Below are 15,058 nucleotides of genomic sequence, written 5' to 3'. Positions count from 1 at the left end.
TAAATGTCTGTCAGGTGCCTGGCTTAGTCGTGCCATAGCTAAGATTGTTACCCAGGACTGCGATAAATCTCAGTAGTCAGGTTTGTAGGAATAGTGCTATTTGTGTCAAAGTTGAATGACAAAAGCATTGTTTCCAGAAAGAGCCTGAGAAGCAAAATGAGAGAAAATTTTAATTTATTTTCATAGGCAGAAGATCGGGGGCGGGGAGCAGGGAGGAATCAGAGAAGGTAGGGAATTTTATGGGACTGTGAAGTTCATCAACTGAGTGAATGGCTTAACAGACTATAGATCTACGAAAAACTCTTTCTGGAGTGGTATCAGCCCTCCATGCTGTGGTTAAGGCTGTGCTGTCAAGTGAAATAATAGAGTTGTTCTTCCTTCTCCTTATCCATTTGTTCTTGACTGTGCTTTTTCTCCTCTGTCCTGGCAGGTGGGTTGTAATGAGACGCCAGCTTCCCACGGCGCTGCAGAGGAAGAAGAGGCCCGTGCATCAGTGCTGCGTTGGAGTAGTGTGCCTGAACCACTCAGCTAAACCTGCTTCATGCTGCCAGGCTCTCCCGCTGCGAGGGACCATGGCCCCTTGCTGTCTGTTTTCTAGGCAGGTTCCAATGTGTCTATTGTGTTTTTTTTCTATTAGAAAATGAGCGTCAAGCACCTAAAGGCGATGCATGAGCTAGTGCTTCAGCTTCTACAAAGTACTATTGCACTGTAACTTCTCTGACTCTAGAGCCTTATTTGAATGATCTCAAGAGGATGGGAAGTTGTAAGTCTGAAGAAATATCTGCGGGAGCCTGCAGAACCCTCTTACTTTATCTTGGGTAAAGGGACAGGGACTCATGGTGCCTGTTCTCAATCACTTGTGCTGTCACCGGCTTGGTGTGTGACTGAGAGCTGGGATGTCCTCACCATCGTGTTGACCTGTGAAACGTGCAGCAGGAGCCATGGCCTGAAGCTCCTCACTGTGCCTCCAAAGCTCAGATTGACGTAATGTGGAACATGCCAAGAAAGGTATGGTTTGATGGTATGGCTGAGATGATCTAGGGGCTTGCTGCTGCCCGGTTCCTCATTTGCTGATTTTCATGCTTTTTTTTAATACTGCCATATTCACAAGTTGAAACAAGCTTAATGAGAAAATTGGCAAGTAGTGGAGGGCACTGTGCAGTCAAGACAGAAGGATAGGAGAAGGACAATGGAAGGACACTGAGCTGGAATAACTGGCAGCATAACTGACTTCCCAGGAGTTGCTTAGGTTGCATCAGTCCTGTCAATTGGGCTACACCTGAGTGTGGTTGCCATCCCCACCCACCTATGGAAGCCCCTGGTAACACTCTACCCTTATACGCTTGATGTTCAGGTACCCCCAGCTTCTCTGAAGTGGGCTGTTGAGGCACAGTATTCCTATGGATTTCTGCACTTACCTTTTTTTTTTTTTTTTTTTTTAGTAGTTACCTGCAATCTTTCCACCTGTTCTCTGAGCTTTTCCTCTCTGAGCCTTTTGAAGAGAGCAAATAAAGAGAGGGTTAAATGCGGAGTGCAGTTACACCAAATACGCTCTTGATGCACAGCTTGCCTAAAAGCGTAAGACCACCAGAGCACAGGGGTTTGGGTATAGCTGATGCTGGAGTTTGTTGCTGTGAAGGTGGTAAAAGGGGGACACTTGGTGCAGTTGATCCTACTCTTTCTGGAGTGAGGGGGGGAAAAAGCACATCAAGCTTTGCAAATGGAGATGTCAGATGGTTCTGTTACAGACACGTTCTGTACCACCTTCAGCAGCTGACTTAGGCTCTGCAGTTGACCAGGATGCTCACCAGCTTTGTGGGTTAACGACACTTATTGTGTCTTAAGTGCGCACCGGTGCAACCAAGTCTGTAATGTACAGATGTGAGTAGGAGCGTTTGACATCCATGGGGATAAATGGGGACAGTGGAGGCTGATACTGTTAACTGGCTCTGATGCCCTGTGGAAATGCAGCACTGGAACAGAAATGGACTCAAGCTATTGAGTGCTGCAGTGGAGAGGAAATTAATTCTTAACCTTGTGATCTTCAGGAAATTTGTAAAAGCTCTTGGAAGGTTTTGGTTGGTTGGTTTTGTTTTTGGGGGGGGGGCTTCAGATTCCTTCTTGAATTATTCTCCTCCACCCCCAGAGCAGAATAAATGTGTGTCTTATTTCTTTTGTAAGTTAAGAGCAAAACCACTCACAGAACATCAGGAAGAAGCATCACACCCTTTCTGCTACAAAGGTGAAGAAAGATGCAGAGAAAGAGAGTAAGTAGGAGGGAAATATCACTGTTCTGGCTTTAAATCCCCCCACTATTTTTTTTTTTCACTGCTGGATCTGATTCACCTCGAGATGGCCAGATAGAATCAGTGGTCCGGTTGCATCTTTGCTGTTTGTGAGGGGAAATTTCATGTGTGTGACTGAGCCAAAAGGAATGTGTCTCATCTCAGAACCTAAATTTATTGTCTTAATTGGCTACTATTTAATTTAATAACACAAGGTAAACTTCAGAGTTTTGTAGAAGAAACATTTGAAAGCTGGCATTGCTGAAGAGTGCTCTTATGTACCTATTGAAGTCTGACAAAATAACAGGGAGCGTCAGGCTTCAAGTGTGTTAAACAACTATGGAGGAGTAATTTTCTATTTAATTAGTTTAAATATTGTTACTGCAAATTGTCTTCTTAAAATGATGATTCTCATCATTGACTCTGCTCAGGAGATTTGTTGGGTTTTGGGTTTGTATTTTTTTTCTTCCAGATTTTGCATTTTTTTAATGACACTTCCAGGTCTTTTCTAATGTAGCTGTGGGCTGCTACTCGCCAATTGGGAGATGCAAGTGCTATGAATGTGAACCCATTACAGAAGTAAAATGGGATGTATTGGTGACATGGGCTTTCAGATTGCTGTTACAGTGTCTTGGGTTGATCTGACAAATTTGGCCCTTTCAGTGGCTTTGCTTTTGACTGTCAACATTTAAAAACAGAGGCCCCATCTCCAGAAGAGGGTCTTGTCTCACCTTATCCACTGTTCCTTTTTTATGGCTTTCTCAGCCTTTTCTGTCTCTGCTGGTGGGATTCGCTCCAGGTTGTCCAGTAAATCATTGAGCCGTTTTTCTATCACCGCTAGCATCTGCAGTGTCTGCAGGTTTGTCTCATTTTCTCCAGTGCAGTGGCAATAGACTTCCGTCACCTTCTTGTTCAGGCTTGTGAGCATTTTGTCCTGGAGATGAGAGGAAATACGGTGAGAGGCACATCTGGGTTCTGCCCAGTAGAACCACATCATCCCTTCAAAAGCAAGGGAAATGGGTCCGCTTGAATTCCCTCAACAAGACTCAATAGCTTGTTTCCTGGTTTGCTCAGCACCCGTGTCTAGGACAGATGGCTGTATTGAGCCATTCTGCTGTTGGTCTCATCTTCCCAGCTTTGCTGTGACCCGGGACAGGTTGCAGCTGCCCAGTTGCCTCTGCGAGCCCTACTCTCAGCTCGTAGCAGCTGCATGGAGTAGACACATTTGCCCCAGTTTGCTGCCTCAGCAGTGCCCCAAACGTGCCCTTACTATAGCTCCATTGCTGAGAAACAGCGCGGATCCCTCCGCAGGGCAACCCGATGTCTGCTTTTTTCCCAGGACGGATATGGCTGGTGGAGAGGGACTCTGGCATGCTAACTCCCCTTGCCTTCATCTCGGGATGTACCTGGTCATCAGATTTGTGTTCCCCAGAGGGAAAGGAGAGAGCTTTGAGATTCAGATCTGCTACTCTCTCTTCTTCCTTGGCAACGGAGGATTTGAGGGTGACTGTCTGCTGTTGCAGCTCTACTAACTTCTTCTCCCTAGGCCAGAAGAGAAAGGAGGTTATTTTGAAAAGGGCATCTCTGAAAAACATGACTCCTCTGCTGCTTTCCAGCCTGGGCCGTCCCTCCTGCTGCCGGCAGATGGAGGTAACACTTCATGCCATGGCTGGGGAACTTGCACCCCCAGCTCTGAGAGCAGAGGGAACTTGTGATTTTTCTGGAGTAACAGCTACTGTGCTGGTGTGAGGGAGGGAGAAGTGGCATAGCTAAACGTTCAAGATTTTTTTAATAAGTCAATGGGGGAAGCAGATTCCATTTACAAACTTTCACAAGGGGATGAGCTGCACTTTAAATGGGAATACGCGTGTCTACCTGTCATTGAAATACTACATTGCAATTACACTTGGGTTCCCTGCTGGCTTCCTCTAGGAAGGGTTTCCACTGAGTTGGAATAGGTGCTGATCTGGATCACTCCAGGATATGCCTTATTTCTTCCTTTGATCTTTCTTTATGAGAATTACAGAATACTACTGGCTTATGTCCACTCCAGGATGCTAAATGCATCGGTTCCCCAGCCTGTGCCTTGAGGACTAACGACCTAGTCCCAAGCTCAAGTCCTATCTCCTAAATTACATAGAGGGGACACTTTCCTAGGAGCTTACAAGGTGGTGGGTTGGATGGGCTGCAGCTGGGCTCTCAGGTATGAGAAAGAGACTCGTTGTTGTGTGCTGTGTGAACAGCATTACATGTGGTCTGCAGCATGCAGTCTGATGGCGAGGTGCTAGTGGGGGGAAGAGGGGGTCAGTAATGTTTGAAAGCTGAGGCACAGGAGCCTCTTCCCACCACTCGCAGGGTCACACTTACATGCTTTCATGTGTGGTGATGAAAGTGTGTTGGACCTTGTCCAAACTTTTCTCGATCTCCTGGGAATTCTGGATGAAGGACGAGTTCTCTTCCTCCAACTCCGTGAAAATAGACAGCAGTTGTTGGGGATCAGTAAAATACAACTCAGGCTCCTGGAGTGGAAAACACATGTGATAAATTTTTGTCCTCCTCTAGTTTCTTTTCCATTGAGCTACATGGATGTTGGTCTGCACCAGCCCTGGTTGTTCAAATGCTCTCCCATGTAGAGATGTCCATGGCTGCCCATGTATAACTTTCAGCCACCTTTCTGCTGTGTGTGGCTTGACTCTGCCTTAGTAGCTCAACGCCAAAACAAGTTGTATTTTGGGGAGTAAAAAATGGTGCAAACATCTGTGAGTGGGAAAATTTCCATTTCAGACATAAAACAATAACTTCACTAATTTCAAAATCTCCCATTATATGATGTCATATCTCATTGGGGGATGGCAAGCTTTGAGATGATGGTAGGTTTTTGGAAAGTGGAGGAGGAAAGTTAAGCTAAGGTATTTATAATGCGTGTTGCTAAATCATGAACATTTATGAATGTATAAATATACATTTATAATTAGTGGCTACAGTAACTCCTCAATACCATAATGAATGGTTAGGAGGTGAGAGAAATTAGTAGCATCAATAAATGACACAGGACAAACAGAAAGTGTAAATATTTCAACACAAGACTTCTGACCTCATTTTCATCTGAGCAGGTTTCACTTTCTGCATCCTCCAGTGAACTTCTGAAAAAGCATTTTGTGCATCAGGCCCTTAGAGAAATGATAGCTCAAAGAAGACCTTGTTAGTGAATTATGAACACTGTTGTTTGCTGCTGCTGTTTGTTCCTGAATAGTCCTTTGCACATTCACACTTTTGGCCCCCTGTGGCTGTGGGCTATTTGGGGGTCAGTAGGAGCTAGGGGTCACACAAACATGCAGCGTGGCTGCTACATCTGTCCACAAGCAAGCCGCCTTTTGAGCTGCCCCAGGCTCTGCTGGCCAGGAGGGTCAGGACATGATGCATGAGCCTGAACTGAGGGTGTTGATCCAAACGCTTTAAACTCAATGGGAGGCTGGGCTCTTGGGCAATGAGAAGACAGAGGCAAGAGCCTTGTTAAAAAGGCTCAGGCACCAGCACAACAAGTGTAGAGAAAACCTTGTGTTCCGTGTGGGATGTAGTACTGCTCCTAAACAACATGGTGTAGCCACCATAGGAGTCCGCAGTTTTTACCTGCCCTGGGAGAAGGTTGTTGAGTGCATCTTCCTTTGCACAGCCTACTGCTATTAATCAGCAGTATGGCCTCTTTCTTCCCTGCTCGGCCCCAGGGACAAGCCAGCATGAGAGCTGGAAGAGCAAGGCAAGAGGTGCCTGACTGATGTTGGGAGCAGTCTGCTCATCACCTTCACTTGCAGCTGTCACCCTGTGCCATGGACGGGTGAAAAAACTCCATTTGCACCATCTTAATGTCAGTCCCACTTGCGTCTGCATCGTTCCTGCCATGTGGCAGCAGCCCAGTAATTGCAGTGCCTTCACAAGGGTGGCACATGGTAGCCCTGCTTGGGAGGACCTTGCACCTGCAGTGCTCTGAGTGGAGGCAGAGGAAATGGCCCTGCAAGCAATGACTTAGTTCAAACTCTAGATATGCATGTTTTTGGCCTTGGGAGACTCACCAGCCACTCACGCTTTGCTTTTCCAGGCAATTTCTTTCTTTGATTCAAGAAGCCAGAGCTGGCCATACTTATCTCATACTCCCACCTGCCCTCCCTCTTCTTGCTGGCCCTGCCTATGTTACAGCAGTGTTACTCTGCCTGCACCGCAGCATGCACTGTCTGAAGGCTCTTACTGAAAGTAGACAGTCAATGCAATGTGGGTCTACAGTGACCTTGGACCTTCATTAATGGCAAAACAACAGGCAGCTATTTGCACAGCAGCTGTGACCAACAGAGTGAACCAGTAACTCGTCCACAAATAGGCCACAGAGAAGCTCTCCTCCAGGACAAATGCCCAAAGTCTATGATTCCTCCTGGGGTCAAAGCCCAAACTCTTTGGGCAAGCTCTTAGCAGAGGTTTTGAGGATGGGCTCTGTTGGAGTAGGTATATAGGTACTGACTTGCACACCTGATGGCTTTCTCCTAGTATTTGGATTTGTTCCAGTAAGACATCTTGATATGCTCACAGTGAAGGTGAGGAGTAGGTTTCCTCTACACTGACTCCCAGTCAGGTGAGTGCTCTCTACAGTACTTGTCTGTTGTTTGCATTGTCTTGTACTTACAGTTTTCTTGTTGATAGAGGCTTCAGGATGCTTTTGAACTGTGGCCTGATCTCATGTAATGAGCTGAAATCCAAACCTTCTGAAGACAGCAGGGAACTTGGCACATCTGTATAACTGCTGCTATAGGAACTGGGAGTGTTTGTCCTGGCTGTCAGACCCTGGCCTGTAGAGAAGAAGAGATGTACACTTAGAGCATGGGGCTGTCCCAGTGAGGAGTGGGCAGCTCTTCACTGACACTCACCCTGCTCTGTGGTGGCGGAAGGTGAGGCACTTCCTTCATAAGCTTTGGATGCTGCTTTCAAATACTTTTCCTTTGCAGGCTTTTTCCCATGTTCCTCCTGCCACTCCTTTGGAGATAGTTGATAGAGGAGGTCCCTGTACATCCTGTACTCCTCCAGAGTGTTCTTGAATCTGGATATATCACTGGGGTAAGAGAAGTGGACAAAGCTGGTTAGAAGGGAGGGAAGCCCTGTTTGAATTGGCTCTTTCTAACTCTTGATATTCAGCTTCACCCAGAGAAGGGACAAGAGGGCATGTGTCTTCACGGACAAGCAAAGACAAACAGGAACCTGGCCTATGTGCTCTCTGTGGTTCCTCATGTGGAAGCTCTCTGGTCATATCTCTGTGGCCAGACCCTTGCTATGGCACTGGACTTGCTAATTTGGAAATTTTTACTTGAAAATGAATGAGAAATCTTGCCAGCTCAACTCATAATGGGAATTATAATTCTTTTTTTTTTTTTTCTTTCCTCAGGTCACCATTACAGTGCATTACTTAGTTTTGTTTGGTTTTTAATCTGAGACCAGGCATTTAATTTTAGTTTTGGAATATTTATACTTTTTAAAAATATAATCAAAAAACTAGTTGAGATGTTTTAGAAACAAAGCCAGCATCTGGAAAACAAAAGCTGAAACGTTTTGACTCTTAAAATTGAACATGTTCAGAAATCTTTTTCCCCGATTCCCTTTTTCCCCGAGGGCTGTGAGGATATAGCGCTGTAGGGGCTGTTAAAGGCCAGGCAGGAATAGCATGCAGCTGTTACCTTTGGAGGTTCTCTATTTGGGAAGTGAGTGCCTGGATCTCTCTTATTTTCTTTGTCTTTGCTGCAGTTTCTTTTTCGGCACTAGGGAAGAATGCATAAACATAAGACATAAAACAATTTACCAGTAAGTGGGTAGTGAATTGAGGTGCATATAAAACAGAGAAAAAAGATGTGGGGGATATGCTAGAAATCTCTCTTATAGATGCACTCTGGTTGATGCTTGGCTCCTACCTGAAGGCCCTGCTTGCCTTGGCAAAGAGAGTATGGGATCCCAGTGACACTTCCAGGTTAGGGCATCCCTAATTTGGCTACTCCTGAGCATCGATTGCTGCTCTGCCCTTGTGAATACCTGTAATGGGCCAAAGCGCTCAACTTGCTTCACTTAGGGAATTGTTCCTGCTGCGAGAGATTGGGCAGAAGCATCTCCCTCTTGTAAGGTGATTGTGAGAAGAACAGAAGTGATGGGGTCAACAGCAGGTTCCTTGCTGCAGCCAAATCAAGGGCTTTTGCAATGAGGGGATTCCCCAGCTATTGGTCTCCTTCCTTTACTTCATTGAATGTGTGGGGAGAAAGTGCCACCAGGACTGTAACTCTGGGAAAACTCAGACACAGAGCATTTGAGGATGGATGCTAGCCAAAATCCTTCAGAGAGCTCAAGAAAAAGACCCTGTGTCCAGCACAAAAGAGCACTCAGATGGTTCCCTCAACTTCCATTACATTTTCAGGGCTTGAATAGATTTTTTACGGTTCTCCTCCAGTAACTCATCAAACATAGCAGCATCCTTCTTCAGGTAGTATTCAGCCTCTTCCAGTTTTCTTTCCTCATTCTTTGCTGTATTCTCCATCCTTTGAATCTCATCTCGCTTTATTGCCATTGCATACTGAAATGAACCCAAAAGGCAACACAGTCACATTGGTTGGTTGGTTTTAAAGGTGTATTGGTTTAGCTTTGTTGTCGATTAGCTTATTGCCTTGTAGTTGTTGGCAGAGAGGGTAAGGATTTCAAACCAAGGTATGTGTCTTAGTGCAAACTAGGTACATAGAGGCCAGGAGGTGTTTCAGAAGTAACATAGCAAATAATCAGTGAAACTAAAGATAGAATCCAGAAATCCTGTTAACTGCTGGCTGACAAAGATTGATTCAATTGTGTTACAGCACAATAATAGAGATGAATAATAGGGACATTCCAGCATGGCTCTCTTATTTTAAGTTCAGAATGGCTCCCAGCTGTAATTTATGTATGGAACAGCAGGAGCCAAAAGGTTAGTATATCTGCATGTCTCTCAAGTGAAATAGTTGCATGGCTGCTACTGGATAGTGCAAATGACCTATATTCATTTCTTTCTTGGCTGGGGAGTGCTGGGCTATAGACTATGAGTGTCTGTAACACAAGACTTGGACAATCAGTTCATGAGATCTGATGAGTGCCTTCTTGGTGTGATCTCTAGGCAATGGATCGGGGCGGGGCGGGGGGTGGGGGGAGCAAAACAAAGCAATGCAGGGAAGAATAATTAAATGAACAGAAAATAACATTCTTAAAGCCAAGTACCTCAAGTAAAAATATCTCTCTCTCGTTATTTACGTAGTCACGAAAGGTGCCGTTTTCTAATGGGTAATCTGAAATGAGGATATAGTTGATTAGACCAGAGGGGGAAATATGGCCAAGGCAAAACAGTGAATATGTTGGCTGCCATGAGCATGGATGTGGTTGGTGTTGGAGCCAGCAATACTGATTATTTTATTATAGTTTTGACCTTGCTTAGGATCAGTTTCATGTGGACTTTCATGGAGTAGAATGGAGGGGAGAATCTTGTCCTTACAAACATCAATGTCCTCTAGACATTAATGGCAAAGCTACTCCTCATCTCAGATGCAGAACATTTAGGCCCACATCCACTAAAATCCAACTTGAGTTCAGCTTAGTAGAAATGTCTTCATGACACAAGGTCCTGCAAACTCTCAGCTGACTCCCAGCTGATTCTGAGAGCTCCCAGCTACTGTGAAGGCCACAGGGGATGGTGGAACCCAGGCTGCTGCAGTGGGGGTGACACATGCTCCATAGGTAAATGTATGAGATGGAGGTGGCCCAGCCACGCAGAGGCTGGCAAGATGCAATGTATAACTACTGTGTGTGCGAGAGCTCACCAAAGGCAGCTAGCACTAACTACTACTCCCATCCCCTCTTTGATTTTCACTTTAGGCTGTCACCCAGCTGAGCAGCACCCCTACAAAGATAATAACTGTTCCCTACCTTTTTTAATGCCTGTCTTCCATGAAAGAATGTTCCAAAGAGTCTTCAGTCTCTCTTCATCTGTTGTCTGTTTTCTGACCTCCTCTTCTTCCTCCTTTTGCACAGCTTTCCTGAACCTGTTTTGCTTTGCTTTTATTTTAGTGGAGAAAGTCATTTTCTCATGGATTTTCATGGTCTTCATCCTTTCATGTTCCTATGGGGAGGAGTCAGTTATGTGGACAGTTTGATTATGTGCTTTGTTTGCTGTGGCTTTTAAAGACATGAATGGTTATTCACAGTCTAGAAATTTGCAGGCTACTGATACCCTGCTGATGCATGTTTGCCTGGTTTATCTGACTAATCTAAATGATATTCTCTCTTGAGGCAACTGAAACACTTCATTTCTTAGCATTTGTTCTCATTAGTTTGTTGATTTGTATTCTGCATCCAGCCACCAGCTGTGCCAGTTTGTACCTACTCAGTGTCCTCATTTTTCCTTCCTGGATTATTCCTGTGAGAGAACGGAAATTTTCAGAGATTCATCCTTCAAGTCCCCTAGTAAAAGGGAATAATAGGACAGCCCACACTCAATACTGACTAGGTCCAACTTTCGCAAAGACATGTAAACCTGACAATTCAAATTGAGAGGTTCTATTCAAATTCACTCCAGAGCTTTCTGGAGGGTAAAAGGTTGTTCACACTCAGTGATTTCACATGGGCGGAAATGTAATTCATTCATTGCTGTCTGCACAGTTTGGGCATGGGTTAGGCTGGGGACGTCACTCAGCAGACATGCTTAGTGCACATCTTCCTAAGCCCTTCCCCATACTTCTATGGTGATCTTCAAACTCAAGGAGAAACCAGACTGTATCAGTCATCAATGTGAGGTGAGGAGGCTTGCTTAAATACGTTTGGAGCCTTTCCTTTGTGATTTAGAAACAAAGACCTCTTGCTTCCACGCTACTGCCTGGCTTCTGCAACCACGTGCAACAATCAGACCTCTCAGAGGTACGACAACCTTCTTTGGATTGCATGTCCTAAGGAAAGTCTACTGCAGAAATAAGAAAGAAAGAGGCATTCCTGAGACCCAACTCTCTGATCTGGTGGGTTGCAATTCCCTATCTTATGGAGAGAAACCTATGGCATGAAACACATGTTTTCTTTCTTCCTAGGCATTCATTTCCTTGGCAGATCAGAAGAAAGTCACATCAAACATTGGAAAACAGCTTCCCAAGCAGAAAGCCAGGCCTGTTGAAGTGGAAGGCAAGAGATCTTGCGTGAAAACTTTATGTAGAAATTAATGCTAACAGCACTGGCAGGTATCTTCTCCAGGAACAGGTAAATCTATCTTGAAGTAAGTAAACAAAGTGACAATATCCAGATTTTGCACTAGCAACCAGCAAGCCTGTGCTCAGATCTGCCCTTGATAAAATTAATCTCTCATCATGGACTTCAGTGGACTTGAAGCTGATCTGGGGGAATCTCAGCTGAATTTGGCAGCTATTATTTCTCTCAAGCACTAAATTTTGTTATTAGATTGGTTGGTTGCCTGCCCTAGTGTACATATATGTGCTTGTACATACATTGGCCTGATGCATGTATACATACCGCCTGAGCCTTTTTTCTTTCCTTCTCCCTTATGGAGAAAATATTGATATCTTGAGGAATTGTAAATGGATTTTTCATTGGGTTTTCTTCATCCTCTTTTGGGCTTTCTGCAAAAAACGGATGAGGATAAAGAGGATGCGAGGTAGAATATCAGAACCCAGTGCAAAGGGACTCTGATCTGCTGCATCACGCCTGAAGGGTGGGCAGCTGTGCTCACAGTTGCAGTTGTCTAACAATGCTGAATCAAGAGCAGGGAGCTGGATAGGGTTTATAAGAAGCCAGTGATACAACTGAGACCTCTGTATTGTTTATGTCACTTGACCATATCTGCTGATCAACTCGGGATTTCAGCCAGGGATTTTTGTAAGTCTGGAGCTATTTTACCCATCTCATCTGTTCGTGGGCAGAAGAGTCTGAATACAGGCCTCTCCTTTGACGTAACAATGAAAAGCTGTGGGAGCATCATGACCTTACCTGACAGCACAAGCTGGGTTTCCATTCCAGGTTTGGAAGAGAGACTTTTAGATGTTGACTCTGTATGTGGAGATGGCGTCTTTGACCCTGGCCCAAGGAAAACCATAAACAAATTAATCAGTTGGGACCTGCCAGTAAGTGATGCAGTAGGTTTTACAGCAGTGGTGGCCCTAGGGGCTTTCTGGATCTTAACCACCGAGTCTTTTGTGTCTGTAGGAATTAACAAAAAGCTTCAGTAAACTGGAAGATATTTGTGTTTTGACCCCAAAAAGGAGATGTTCATCCCTGGCTTATGTGAAAGCTGTGTAAAGCACAGTCCTCCTTACACACACACGGATGGGAAAGCAAAGACAAAACAATTCGGAGATGGCAAGCAACTGAAGTCGCTTGCCTCTTGTTCCACCCACATCTCCAATTCTGACCCACACATATACTTTTTCATTTTTGCTCCCTAAAGCTCTTACCAGTAATTGCTTCAGCACTGTGGGTTTCTTGCGATAAGGCTGAATGATTGCTGGACAGCACAGACATGTCGTAGGGAACTCTGTCGTGTTTAATTTTAGGCTGGTAAACTGTTGAAGATTAGGTTTTTGATCCTCTGAATCCAATTTCTTTTTGTAGTCTTTGCTATGGGTCCTAGGGGAAAAGGCATAATTGTAACAAACTCCCTTACACAGAACAGATAGGCCATTGTTAAAGTTATCCTTTAATCAACAAAGGCAGTGAGCTGGGCCCAATGAGGTACTAGTTCAATTGATGTGATTCTGCTGCTGGGATTATTCCTGGTCTGCACTGGTATAAGACACAGCAGAAAATATCCTCTTCCGCTTGCACTAGTTTTAAGGCTATTTTAGAGCATCATTTTTTGCTCTGAACAGCCTCCAGTTTTTATGTATTTTGAGCTAAACTCGTCTGTCCTAATTTCCATGTACATCTTTGGTGCTTTGTGTTTCCTATTGGCTGTGTTTCTGCAGCTGCCCAATTAGTATCTTATTCTTTGGAGGTGTTGAACTTTCACTGTTGATGAGACACAGAGGCTGAGGCAGAATTTAGGCTGTTTGAATACATCCCAAATGTTTTCTCTCTCCTTTTCAGTTATTGAAGTACCTTTCCATAAGCCTCCTTGACTGGTTGCTTTGATTTCATGTCTCTCTGAACTTTGCGTAACTTCATGGGTTATTTTCCTCTAGGAGTCCGTCATCTACGTCCTGGAATAACATAACCCCTGCTGATGATGTGAGTTTTGGAGAAAACCCCATCAGGGCAGGGGTAGGAAGGCAGTTAAACACCTGCAGTGTTCAGCTGAATACACTTTGTGAAATATGCAGAGCAGTTGCAGCAAAGAGCTGGATGTTCAGCCCTCTTAGTGCACGCCTTGGCTTCTGTCATCTAAAGCCCTTCTCATAAAAATCTTCTTGTTCATATGGTTGATTTAAATTCCTGCTACAGGGAATGGGACTGAAAAACAAGACTAGACAGAGGATACAGGCATATGGAAAATAATTATCAGTGCAACCCTCTGAAATAAAAAGTGCTTTATAATATAATTTTAGCAAAGTACAGGAATCTGCTTCTAAGACTAACTTATAAATATTCATTTTTTCAGGGTATTTTTTTGTTTGAGGTGGTTGTTTTCTTTTAACAGGTTGTTTATACATCACTTTAGAAATAATGCCAAAAGCTACAGAAGCGCTAGTTGTGCTAATTATAATTATTAAGCTCAATAATGCAAATAAAAAATTGCTTTGTTGCTAGAATCATTTGGCATATATTTCACTGCCTCTGACATTTTTATGTTTCAGTAGCTACATACCAATGGCCAGTAGTATGTGAATCAATAGATAAGGCATTCATGGTTTTAATTTACTGAAACATTTATTCAGTGCTTTTCCCTAGCATCAAGCTGCTGCGCAGAAAAAAAATATGCCAAAGTAAACATGCTAACAGTTCTAAAAAATAACACAATAAAATCCATCCATCATGTTCCCAGAGCAGTGGAAGAGTGTATGTTTTATACACTCAAGTGATTTAAATGATACCAGCGCTTGCAGAGAAGGCTCGTTCTGCTCACTGGGAAACCACTCCAAGTTTTGAGCTACAGAGCAACTATTCCAGGGACAGATGTGTCCCATTTCCCACTACATACCCCCCCGTCGCCCACGGAAAGGGAGGTGGTTATTGTGTGTGATTTCCCTGTGACACATGCCAGCACCCCTACTTGTCTGAGTGACACTGTATCTGATGTCGAAAACAGAAAAGAAATTGCTACGATTGCCCGCACCCCTTTATTTTTTGGTTTCTCACCCAAAGGAGAGCTCCTCTGGGCTCCTCTCTGCGGGGATGCCGTGGTCAGACAGGGACGTGGATGTGGACGTGGCGGCGGTGCAGCTGGGCCCAGCTCTGGGCTCCCGCCCGCCGGTCCCTTGTTTGCAGCGCCATGGAAACCTGCGCTCCTGTTGCAGAGCAACGCAGGCGTGGGAGGGATGCAGCCCTCCCTTCTGGCGTTAGGCCGGGTCCCCTGCGGCCGGGACAAGTGTCCCTACCCTGATGGAGCAGGGCTGAGCCAGGTGGGTCCTCCCAGAGCCCGTCTGCCACGGGAGGCATCACAAGATCATCTGCCTGGCTGCAATGTAGGAGCATCGGGAGTTCTCCTGAGCAGGCAGCTCTCTGAAGTTCAAACCAAACATCGAGATGGAAAAGGAAGAAAACTTCTGTGGTGTAAAAGGTCTCCCTGGCTTGCTGGGTTT

The 15,058-nt window shown here is 44.8% G+C and overlaps 1 protein-coding gene across 1 annotated transcript; it reads right to left on the bottom strand.

The window, feature by feature from the left end:
* Nucleotides 1-350: 350 nt before the first annotated feature.
* On the bottom strand, nt 351-12,842 carry CFAP100 (cilia and flagella associated protein 100). Its single transcript, XM_068408337.1, is given in 15 exon segments — nt 351-464; nt 1,450-1,486; nt 3,026-3,219; nt 3,692-3,827; nt 4,653-4,804; nt 5,380-5,428; nt 6,958-7,380; nt 8,000-8,080; nt 8,717-8,880; nt 9,549-9,616; nt 10,251-10,443; nt 11,838-11,944; nt 12,312-12,390; nt 12,505-12,521; nt 12,776-12,842. Coding segments are annotated over 15 exon segments (1,881 nt in total).
* Nucleotides 12,843-15,058: the final 2,216 nt, after the last annotated feature.

This window comes from Nyctibius grandis, chromosome 10 (assembly GCF_013368605.1).
Source record: "Nyctibius grandis isolate bNycGra1 chromosome 10, bNycGra1.pri, whole genome shotgun sequence".
NCBI classification, from domain to species: Eukaryota; Metazoa; Chordata; class Aves; order Nyctibiiformes; family Nyctibiidae; genus Nyctibius; species Nyctibius grandis.
The sequence above is the reverse complement of the archived record's forward strand: the minus strand, read 5'-3'. Positions and strand labels throughout refer to the sequence as shown.